The sequence below is a fragment of the Malus domestica genome, chromosome 06 (genome assembly GCF_042453785.1).
Source record: "Malus domestica chromosome 06, GDT2T_hap1".
Lineage (NCBI taxonomy): Eukaryota > Viridiplantae > Streptophyta > Magnoliopsida > Rosales > Rosaceae > Malus > Malus domestica.
The window spans coordinates 33,901,129-33,912,952 of NC_091666.1; the positions used below are offsets into that span (position 1 = coordinate 33,901,129).

The 11,824-nt window shown below is 38.8% G+C and overlaps 2 protein-coding genes and 1 long non-coding RNA gene across 4 annotated transcripts; all 3 read right to left on the bottom strand.

The window, feature by feature from the left end:
• Positions 1-91: 91 nt before the first annotated feature.
• LOC103438029 (uncharacterized) lies at positions 92-3,641 on the bottom strand. 2 transcript variants are annotated; one of them, XM_008376566.4, is made up of 9 exons: positions 3,289-3,641; positions 3,121-3,198; positions 2,309-2,668; positions 2,012-2,114; positions 1,786-1,886; positions 1,510-1,681; positions 841-1,011; positions 624-724; positions 92-517 (listed from the first exon to the last, which is right to left on the bottom strand). In XM_008376566.4, exons 1-9 carry the CDS (start codon positions 3,562-3,564, stop codon positions 458-460), a joined length of 1,422 nt encoding a protein of 473 aa, XP_008374788.1. In that variant the 5' UTR covers positions 3,565-3,641; the 3' UTR covers positions 92-457. The 2 variants fall into 2 exon arrangements, with proteins under 2 accessions (XP_008374788.1, XP_070680308.1); XM_070824207.1 differs by having other exon boundaries at positions 1,510-1,677; positions 1,782-1,886.
• A 2,096-nt stretch (positions 3,642-5,737) lies between these two features.
• LOC103438028 (uncharacterized) lies at positions 5,738-8,701 on the bottom strand. Its single transcript, XM_008376565.4, has 5 exons — positions 8,378-8,701; positions 7,416-8,276; positions 6,982-7,090; positions 6,646-6,781; positions 5,738-6,250 (listed from the first exon to the last, which is right to left on the bottom strand). The coding sequence occupies exons 1-5, from the start codon at positions 8,473-8,475 to the stop codon at positions 6,126-6,128; spliced, it is 1,329 nt and encodes a 442-aa protein (XP_008374787.1). The 5' UTR covers positions 8,476-8,701; the 3' UTR covers positions 5,738-6,125.
• Positions 8,702-9,720: 1,019 nt separating this feature from the next.
• Positions 9,721-11,396, bottom strand: LOC139197236 (uncharacterized). Its single transcript, XR_011582447.1, has 3 exons — positions 11,210-11,396; positions 11,024-11,129; positions 9,721-9,854 (listed from the first exon to the last, which is right to left on the bottom strand). It is a non-coding gene; the product is annotated as an uncharacterized lncRNA (long non-coding RNA).
• Between the last annotated feature and the right edge of the window lie 428 nt (positions 11,397-11,824).

The window sequence follows — 11,824 nt, forward strand, 5'->3', positions numbered from 1 at the left end:
GGGGATACTTCGTGGTCTTTACCCAAAAAAAAAAAAGAAAATCACTTGGAATATTTATTAAAAATCCAGAAGATAAAACCAACAAAACCGCTTGTAGTAGAAATGACCTCGAAAGGAAGCTTGCTTAGAAGTTCTCGTTGCCAAAGGATACATTTGTAATACAAGTATATTCTTATGGTCAAATTGCAAGCATTCTAAGTTCTAACATTTACTCATAACTTACAATCTTTCTGAACTTTGAAGTTTCTGTTGTCATATACATCTTTTCCTTTACAACTTTGTGTAAATCGTAACACGATCCGTCTACAACATACTCGTATACGTGAAGGCCTGTTCGGAGGGTACCTCGCTCGCCATGCTTATCGGCTATGAATTCCTTCTGGGGTTATCTTCATCTGGTTGCATGGCTTTAAGGTTCACGGGTTTCGGGCCACAGAGGGAAACTAAAATGAAGAAATCAGGTCCTGTCATGACGATTGAGAAATTTGAAAATGTGCGGATATACTGTATCTGCTGCCTGCATTTAAACATGACAATGGAGAAAGGAAAGGGAACAGCGGTCAAATAACACATCGATAATCCAATGTTAACTAATCGTGCTAGTAGAAATGTATAGCTCATACCAAGCGACCTCCTACTAAATCATAGTGAGCAAAATGAGGACCGCTGGCTTCTCCGAGAACTTTGAAAGTAACCATTTCTTCGGGAATCAGCTTCACTGTTTCTACTCCATGTGCATAGTCAAGCCCATGGACGAAAGGGAGGGGTTAGAAAAGAGGAAATTAGTTCGCTGGACAGATTATATTAAAGACAGACAGTTCAGATGAATTAACATTGTACCATAAACAGCTTCGAGAGGACATATTAGGTCTTGATCGCCTCCAAGAGCTAAGATTGGGACATTGCTTTTGCAAAGGTGATCCTTGTAAAAGAAAGTTCCACTCCTGTCACATAAACCCCCATCCGCAAAAAGTGTTGATAGCTGCAAGAGAACCTTAGCGGGCACGGTACCTGCAGATTATGATCAGATATCGGTCCAAAATTATAAGCTTCGCATAGCTCCTGAAGGTCGTTTCTAACCAGCCAAACAGCAATAATGCTATTCTTACCATATTTTTGTACCACAATAGTATACCACCTTAGGTGGCATCTGATGTGGACAACAACATCATTTAAATTAATTAGCATTTAATTTCAAAATGTTTATCAATAATTAATAAAAAGATTGTTAATTAAATGATGATTGTGGTATACGAGAAGTCTTCTTCTTCCACCTAAGATTATTTAAGTGTTTTAATTAATAAAAAATTGAAATTAAATGATGTAGCTTGTCCAACTCATTTGCCACCTAAGATGGTAAAGAAATGTGGTATAAAATTGTGGTAAGAATAGCATTACTCGCCAAACAGTTATACAAATCACTAAACAGTTATAAGCAGTTTTTACAATGCAGTTCTGAATGCTTGGAACAATATATGCAGCAATATGGCAGTGTGTATGTTGACTTACAAAAGTTGTTTAAAACAAGCTTTTCGAACAAATCTGGCTGCATCATGCCTTGAGCAGAAACTTGAAGCTTAAGCCAAGACGAAATTGGAGTGCGAGTACCAAGATTATGCACAGCAGTGGCAAATAGACCAAGTGGAACGGCAGGAACGTTTAGAACCTGTGCTGGGTCTGCCTAAGCACCACAGCAAGATTAAAGTTTCCTCATTATATTTTTGGTCCACGAGAATAAAGTTATTGTAGCAAACAGAAAAGAGATTTTTCTTTTTTATAACTTGCCAGAGGTAAAAATAACTTGCACGAAGATCTTGACTGCGTGTAGTCGAGCGATGATGCCAAAGTAGCAACTGATGCCAACCCAGAATCTCGCCCTTGGTAAGCTATAGAAAAAAGTAGTCATTTTAGTGTACAAGAAAGACATCGATCTTCTATAGTTGCTACATAAACAATAATAAAAGGATAATGACACGATAATTAAAACGACAAGTTTAGCCTGGCAACTTACAGCAGCGTGAGAGCATTGCATATAGCAAGATACCGCCCATCGAGTGACCAACAGCAAGGAGCTTGCCATCCCTTGGTTTGCATTGAGTTCTTATATACTCCATCTAAGATGACATGAAGTTTAAGATAACCACTCTATCAAAGTATTAAAATTTCATGTTATCGCACACAGACAAACACACACACGCCATCAGTGATGAAAACTTAAATCTGTGGTTCCTATTAAGAAAACTAAACTGTTCCAAACAACACACAACAAAATTTCGATGTCAGTCATATTAAGGGAATGTCACCTCACCGCAACAGGCACATCCTCTTCCAAGTAGTGATCAAAGTCCCAGTCACACTTTACAATTAAGTCGAGCTGTTTCTGGAAATCTTCTAAGGCAGTAGAAAAACGTTCTTGGAAGTCTGCAAACCTTGATAATCTTTCAGATAATTGCATAAAGGTCTCCATAAAGTTTCTCACTAGTTGCAATTCATCCGATTGAGACACCAAATTATATGTCCCATTCGAAGAAATTGTCTGCTTGGACATGGCATGGGGAGGCCGCTTCACTGCCCCTAAGTCCATACCATATGTGCTCAACCCTGCACCTCTCATCTCAAGAATCCATGTATCATATCCTTCAGCAGACATGGAGCGCGCAAACGAGGACTAAACAACAAACAATTATGTATCAGTAGTCTTATATACGACTCGCGAATTACAAACAAAGAAAGCTAAGCGACTGTTTGGGATTGATTCTGGAACGGCTAAAAGTGTTTTATGACAATCAAAAGCCCTCAAGTTTGGCAAAGAACTTAAAAAATGCGTATGGGTCCTACAAGTGCTTTCTAGAGAAGCACCTGCTACGTACTTCTTCAGGAAGCATTTCCTGATGCTTTCCTAAATTTTAAGAATTTTTTTGACATGTTTATACTAAAAGCACTTCCTACAGAAGCAATCCTAAACGAGCCGAAATTACTAGCATGAATTCTGTAATTTATACATCGCAAAGTATTTACCTTTCAGATTTCAAATTTCAAAGATATTAACTTTTTAATTAAGTTTTCAGTTTTCACAAAAATAATTTGATTAACATAATAATGCTGCTGTTTAATCTTCACCTCGGGAGAAAGATCGTATCCAATCGCATTCGTCGCAAGTCCTGACAGCAGCAGCAGCGGATGATTCCTTGGCTCCGCCTGGATATCAATCAATCAATCATCCATACATACATACATACATACATACATACATACATGCAGAGAGAGAGAGGTAGGGAGAGAGAGGACCTGAGGAGAGGGAAGGTAGCGCCAGAGAGCGAGGCTCCAATCGGATTTTGGAACAGAGACATAGTGAAGCTCGTCGGCGGTACAAACCGACCACCGCGGGTCCTTTCTCTTCTTCAAATCCAAAGCGATGCCATTTGCCGCCGGACTCTGACGAGCAGAGACCCGGAACAGCTGGGGTTTCGGGTCGGGCCATGTGATTTGGCTGAAACACCAACGGTCAGTACCACGATTCGCCGTCAGGGAACGAAGATCCGAATGCGGAGCGAGAAACGACATGTTGTTTTTCTTTCTGGTGGTGTTTGGTTGCTGTTTTTTTGGAGGAGAAGAAATGGTCGTTTCGCGGGAGGGAGGAGAGAAAGTGTATAATATATTAATATTTGGTTAATTTCCTTTATTTGGAGAGATTTTTTGGTGTGACCGGTACACAATATAGTATTCTATATGTCATTATACAAATGATGTGATTGTGTGTTAAAAAGATAATAATTTAAAAAATAAAATTTTCTACCACTTCTATAAAAACACGTAGTGTACCATATGTGTTCTCGTCACACAGAAAAATTTCCTTAGTTGGGAGGAGGCATGACCTGCCGGACAATAAAACGCCTAATAAATTTGGAGAAAATTTTCAATTTGATAGGTACACGAGATGGTACAATACATGTTACTATATAAATGATAAGATATATATATTAAAAACTTAATAATTTTAAAAATAAAATTTCCTACCACTTGTATAAAAACACGTAATGTATCCCCGTGTTCCGATCATAATGAAAAATATCTCCTAAATTTGTTGTTTGGTTGGAACTTGGAAGCATTCTACTTTTGTTGACTTATGTTGAATTAAAATGAGCTTTTTACCATTGTATAGGGTGTGCTATCCACACACTCCATTTTACTTTTCACACATCATTTGATAATTTTTGTGCGTTGATCTTTTTCAATTCATCTGATATGACGGCCGAAAATTAAAAAAAATAGAGTGTGTGGATATCACACCCCTTGTGGATTACCAAAAATCAACATCAATTTAACAAAATTGCATAGTATTTTAAATTATTGAGATTAAAGTCAAGTTAGTTAGTTGAGATAATGCGAGCTTTATAAGTTATACTCAAATTTATGTACTTCTATATATTTTTTTTCGCTAACGTACATGGTTTGTAACTTTATATTATTTAACAAAGTTGTATAAATTGAAGTAAAGTTTGTTTATAAGGGGTTAGACGTAAGAGAATTGTTATTTTTACTCTAAAAAGGTCATCGTGTGCTTCAATTTCATCAGAAACACAAGGAAAATTTTGTACACATATGAGTTCATAATGATGTTTTTAGGGTGTTAATCGCAACTTCCAGACACAATTAGACATTAAACTCACAACAAATATATGTCATCGCGTCGAACTTAAAAGTGGCCAAATGATCATTATACAAATCCCAATTGCTAAAATAATCAAATTTCAGTATATCGTCAATATTTGATCGTCATGTCATCAAAATTTGATCAATCAATTACTGATATTTAATTTTGACCAGTCCACCGTTTAAAGAATTTGGATTATTTTAGCTAATTTTCCAAATATTGAAGTGAAGATAACAACACTAACTCAAAAACTAGTTTGGTTTCAAATGGGGAAAGAAAGATATCACCCTTTTGGATCTTGAGGATTGGGATGCCATTCATCATGTAGGTTTTTGAGTGTTCACTGTATTTGACATGGACCATCGACCAACCAATCGTGGCTTGTTCAGCAACTTCAACTACTTCATTTGCTGTTGTTTTTTATATCTTTGAACAAAAATTTAAGGATTTAAATACCGGATACTTCACAGTACTCAAGAAAGTTCTTATGGATCCTAGGGATCTCCACATCTTAATCATTCATCGTGTATCATACAGTAAAAAATCATTTGACATTTTTTTTATTTAAAATTAAACATAAATAATATCTAACGAAAACTGACCGCACAATGTACGATGAACGATTAAGATGTAAAGATGCCTGGAATCCTAACAAAGTGAATCCGAAGAGAATCATTTTCCATCTTTGTCTATCTTCCTCCACAAACAAAACATTAATTGAAACAAACAATTTGGTTCATCAACTTTGACTTTGTGGGGACTAAAACATTAATTGAAACAAACAATTTGCTTTGTGGGGACTTTGTCGATGGGGTGTGCTATCCATACATCCTATTTTACTTCTTACACGTCCTTTGATAATTTATGTCCGTTGATATTCTTCAATTCATCTAATCTGACGGTTAAAAATTAAAAAGGTGTGTGAGAAGTAAAATAAGATGTGTGGATATCATACCCCTTGTCGAATCCCTCTCTTTTTTGACATGTGCGATATTAGGGGGAGGGAATCAAACACGAGAGGTGTAGTAATGAATACTCTTAATCAGCTAAGATACAAACCTCCTTGAAATTCCTGCTCTTGAATTATAGGGGAAAAAGAAGGGTTTATTAAAATTGTGGAGAGAAAGTACACTCACGTTATTAGTTACAGAACTAGAGTAGCTACAACCATCGAAATCTCTTTCGTGTGGGATTACTCTTTCTAATTTGGCATGAAAATGGAGTGCCTAACAATGTAAGGAACAACTTGGCAACTCATTTAGGTAAAAGCTAAAGCAGTAAGTGAAAAACAAACTCTAGGAACCTAGCCTGCCTACTACATTCATCGACAATTTCACGACCTCAAGTTCTACCTACGAAACACTCAAAGCTTCCGCATATAACAAACAAACTCATCTTCCGTCGACTGCAACAATTTGAAACGGAGGAACCAGCTTTCAGGCCTTGTCCTGCCAAGCACTGAGTACAAATTCTACTTCTCTTTTTTTGTTGACAAGTTGACTAGAGAAAGAACACGCTGTACAATCTCTGTAGAGGCATTCGAATTTGCAGCTTTCAGAGCCCTCTCGGACAACTCTGCCATTTTACTCTCGTCCCCTGTAAAAAAGAAATGATGGTAAAAATACGGATATCTACTTTTTCATAACAAAATGACGTTACTCATCTTTAATCTATCATATCTAGTAAATTTTTCATTACAAGTGGTGAAATACATGCACTTCCTGGTTGATGTAGTTCTAATAACTTCATCTTCCATTACAAAACGATATACGCAAACTGTAAGGGAAAAACACTTGGTGTGAGTAAGTGTTTCAAAGTTCTGACCCTCAATAGGAACACTTCCACACGTAAGGATCTTAATTATTTCCGCAGACTAATTTTTCCATGACTCTAAATTATCTTTTGTATCAGCATGACGAATAAAAACGATACTTATCCCTGATTCCCACACTAGGAGAAACTGCTACTCTGTGGCAAGAAAATGAACATACCTAATATCTCTTCAATTGCACTCCAAAGAGTTGTTGAATCAAGTTCATCTTCTGTTATAACCCTTGTACCTGCTAAGTCCGCCATTAAAGAAGCATTTCTGAACTGATGACCTTCAGCAACATTTGGTGATGGTATCTAAAAATTCAAAAAGCAATTCTCAATTTTCCCCTTAAGCAATACAATCAACGTAATTACAGTTATTAAGAACACGATCAAAACTGATAAAAAGGAAAAAACAATGACTGTTAATTTGCTCTTATATCATGAAGGTCAGACAATCAAGCAATAAAGGTCATCCGACGCCAATGTTTTATTAGAGAACTTTAAAAAAGTACCAGAATGGAAGGCTTCCCAGTTGCCAAAATCTCATAGCAAGTCATTGCACCAGCTCTAGAAACAATAAGGTCTGCTGCTGCATATGCCAAATCCATTGAATGCAGGAACCTTCATTATACAGAGATACATCAGCTTCAATGAAAATACGTAAACATACATCACAACCAAAGGTGGAAGATAAACAAAATCCACTACCACTATTAAAGTTGAACCCTCTCGGGATAACGAGAAAGTTATTGACAGGATTCTTGAATATGAATGCCACATAAAAGTAAGCATTCTTAGCTAGAACATTATCTGAAGTTCGATACAGAACCCTTATGAAATTCTTCCCCAATCTTTCCAAATACGAATGAGTTCTAAAATTTCAGCATTTCATCGTACAGAAGTAACTTTTATTAGAAGTTCATAACCGAAAAGCAGAAGCACTTACGGCGTCAATAGCAAGTGCGGATGATTCTTAACAAGGCTCTCCATTTCATTGTGAACCTCCACTCCTGTTTGCCAAATGATAAACAAGTTATCATTCTCCAGCAGCATCTGATAATACAAATTCAGCAAAGCAATGTTAATAGCATTAGCCCCCAAAGACCCGCCAAGAACCAAAAGAACCTTAGCCTTCTCCAACTCCCCAACTCCGCCGGCCTTGGGAAAAAACCGCCCTGTTGCCGCCGCCTTAGGCACTTGCTTCTTCAAGGACAACCTCACCGGATTCCCACAAACCACACACTTAGTCCTACCACTCGGGAAACAATCAATGGTGCAATTGTAAGCTACAAACACAACATCTGCAAAAAATGACAGAACCCAATTGGCGATTCCCGGAACGCCGTTCTGTTCTTGGATCACAAGCTTGGCGCCAATCAGCTTCGCCGCCAAGCCTAAAGAGAAGGAGACATACCCGCCGGTGCCGATGACGACATGGGGGCCGAAGTCGCGCAATTTTGAGTAGCTGTGGACGACGGACCTGATCAAATTGTAGGGGAGGAGGAGGTTCCGGGGGGAGAATATTGGGCGGTGTAATTTGGTGGTGGGCACGGTGTCGAAGTCGTAGCCGGCGGAGGGTATTGCGGTGCTTTCCATGCTGTTTGGTGAACCCAAAAAGAGGATTTTGGAGGAGGGTTTTGTGAGTTGGAGCTCGTCGGCTATGGCTACGGCCGGGTATATGTGGCCTCCGGTGCCGCCTGCGGCGAAGACCACGCGGAGGTTGTCGACGGCGGCGTTTTGGGTTGCGAGAGCTTGGTCATTGGATTGCTGTAGAGACAAACAGAAGGTGATCTTCAGCTTCAAGGTCCTGCAATGGAAAAACAGAGTTGTTAGATAGAGAGAGAGAGAGAGAGAGAGAGAGAGAGAGAGAGAGAGAGAGAGAGAGAGAGAGAGAAGGAATTCGGTTACCTGGGTTTTGCTAAGGGGGTTGCGGGGAGTAGGAAAGTTGGGAGCTTGGGAGTGAGAGAGAGGTGGTGGAAGGCGGCAGTGGTGGCGACGGCGGCCATTAAAGGTGAGGTCTTTGGAGGTCTGGGGAATGCATTGGTGGAGAAGGAGTTGCAGAGAGGTTCAGAGTGGTGTGGGTATTGGGTCCTTTGTGACCGCCGTATTCAAAGCCATTGAGGGGGTTTATTTAACCAAATGGGGGAGTTTGAGTGCGACCGTTTGAAGTCAGAGTTGCACATCATGAGCTCGAGTAAAAACAGGCCACCGGTGACCGATGGGCCGGTGGCGACCTTTATTTGTCTTTAAGCTTGCTGATTTGAATGCACACACCACTTTCACTAGAAAAGTTGGACAAGAATCCGGTTCTCATAAAAACATGAGATTTTTAGTATAAAAGAGATATAATGCGACACACCCGACTTTGATATTCTCCAAACATCAGGCTATACACGTGTTGGCTGACACCCGAAGGTGACGAAGTCATATTAGGGTGCATGAGAAATAATAAATATTAGGGCTGGGTTCGGTTGGCAAACCGTGACAAATTCCTTGTGCTACCTACCAGCCACATATATATAATTACCGAAAATCAATTACTGCTCGCCAACCGTCTTCTTGCGGTTGCCAAAAATCGGTTTAGCCAAAATTATTGGCTGGTTCGGTTGGTAAATGGCATAACCCGTGGTTTCCACTTCTTCCTCGCTATCTCCCAGTTCCAGGGGCTCATTTTGATTTTTAGATTGGGGTGCTTGTTTGGTTGCATTGTGTGGTTCATTTTGGGTTAATCCATGTTGTGCACTAGCGGTTGATTAGCTAGACTCCATCATCCTAAACATAAGCAACGCATATACATTCAAAATCATATATATGTACCTGTATATATAGTATCAGTAACCATCGTGCTATCAATTTTTTTAACAATATTTTCTAGATTTATTATGGCATGAATCATATACATATATATATATTTTTTAAACCCTAAAACTAAGGAGTCAACAGTCAAGCATGTAAAAAATACCTAAAATATCTAAATAGAAAAAAAAATTTATATATATATATATATATTGGTAGGTATGGCATACCACCATCATACAAAATCAATTACCAAAGCTATGCCATTAATTGTTGGTTCGGTAAAATGTCAACCGATTATGAAAAAATACCAAAACTATACCATACCATTATGAGCCGACCGATATGGTTCGATCGGTAAATCGGTTTATGGTAAAATTTTCCACCCCTAATAAATATAAACAAAATATTGTAAATTTAAATATAATGAATATGCAATTAAGGAACGTGTTCAAAGCATACAACTAATCCTAGACACTAAAAAGGAAATAAGATAAAATTGAATGAACAAAGAAGTGGGTCCTGCACCGAGAGGACTCGAAGATGTCGATGCGGGAGTGTCTTGACGCCAGGATTGTACGCCTCGATTCTAAATCATGAGGAGATGTAAAACAAACATGAGTGGACCAAGTTGATATATAAGTAGTACAAACATAGTTATTCAATAATGTACTAACCCCCAAAGTTTATGAAAACTAATAGCATAATATATAATAGGTTTTCCGAAAACCATAGCATGCCATCAAACCTTTCATGAAACATATATCGTATAACGTGCTAAATAGTGGTATCATGTATCAGTATCTCACGGCCGAAGCCACCAACCTATGCCCGACCGAAGCTAATATAAGTATCTCACCCGTAGGCAGAACAGTGACCACTAGATAAGCACAAAAACATTGAATATACTCTTTCCAAACATATGTACATATATCTCAAACTATCTTCATAGTATGTAGTCATCCATCATATATACTACAAAGAGTGTAAAAACATGTTCATAAATAGTATATAGTCATCCATCATATATACTACAAAGAACATAAATTCGATAAAGTATGATATTTCAAAATATTCTCAGTAAAGCATGATAATCATAAAGTGTAAATCTAATTTACTCACAAAACGTTTCATAACACGTAACCATTAAATCATAGTTTTCATGTATGCATTTGTACTATTAAAACATGCATTTTCGAAGGGATCCACTCACAGTTACTTCGACATGAAGAGCCATGCAAACTAGCGAAGTCGGAAATGCCATAATAAATGCACCTAAGCACATAAAGGGTTCAATTAATAAAACTTTATTAAAACGATTGAATTTGGGAAAACGGATTCAGGACGTTGAATTATCCTAAGATAGGTCCTAGGTAAATTTCAGAAAAGTCAACAAAAAGTGGACACGAGAATATTCCACATAATATTCCCCTTATTTGGATTGGGTTGGTCAGCCGGTTCTGGGCCTAGACTTTGTGCTAGGTTCTGTGGCCTAAGGCCTGGTTCCATTTGGGTTGGTATTTGGGCCTAGGTCTTTAAGTTGGGCCCATAGTGGGGCCAAAGGATTTAAAGTTTGGGCTTGGAAGCCTGGCCCAAGGACAATGGGTTTTGGGTCTTGGGTTAGCACGGCCCAAGGGCCTGGTTTCAATGAAAAATGGACGTCGGAGCTTCCCCAGCTCCGGTTAACTCAATTCTCAACCAAACGTTGCAACACTATACATCAAAATGAAGCCTGGGAGACAAGGAAGAAGTTCGTACCACTTTCATGACGTATGGTGCGGAGTTGGCCGGAAAATGCTTTGAAACCCACGGGTTCTCATGCGAAGACTGGGTCTAGCCTTCCCGTGATGTTTTCACTATAAACCTTCACCAAGCACCTAAAATGAGTCCCAACTAGAGTTTGTTCAATCTACAAGGAAGGTTAGAGAGAGTCCTAAAGCTTACCAATGTCAGGAACAGCGAAACTTGACGGATTTTCCCCATTGTTTTGCACCGGCTTTCATGGGGTTACCGTCCCAATTGCAGAGGGAGAAGAGAAACGAGGGAGGAAATGAGGTATGAGGGAGAGAAGGTTGGTGTGTGGGTGTGGAGCCGTGTGTGTGCTACTCGGGAAGGAGAAAAGGAGAAGGAAAGTGAGTTGCGAGAGAGACCATCAGAGAGATGGCTCACAGGGTCCGAGAAGAAGAGAAGGAAAAAGGGTCGGAGGACAACCAAAAGGAATTGGGCCCCATGTGGCACACACTTTAAGACCCAAAAGCACAAATAAAATATCTAGCCTAATTTCCAAATAAAATTACCACAATACCCTCCTGATTCAAAATCCGTTTAAATAATCGGGACAAGTTGTTACATAATGTGAGTAGGGGACCGAAATATGGGCAAAAAAACAAAATGTCTTTAGATGAAATGCTAGGGTTTTGTTGCCTTAAAGTTTTGAAGTCATCCACACCCAAGCTTAGAGGACTGAGACGACACTTCAAAGCCAGAAAAACTTCATTCCTAATGAAAAGGTCAAGCACTTTGTGAATTAATATTTGAGAAATTATACGTACAAGCCTT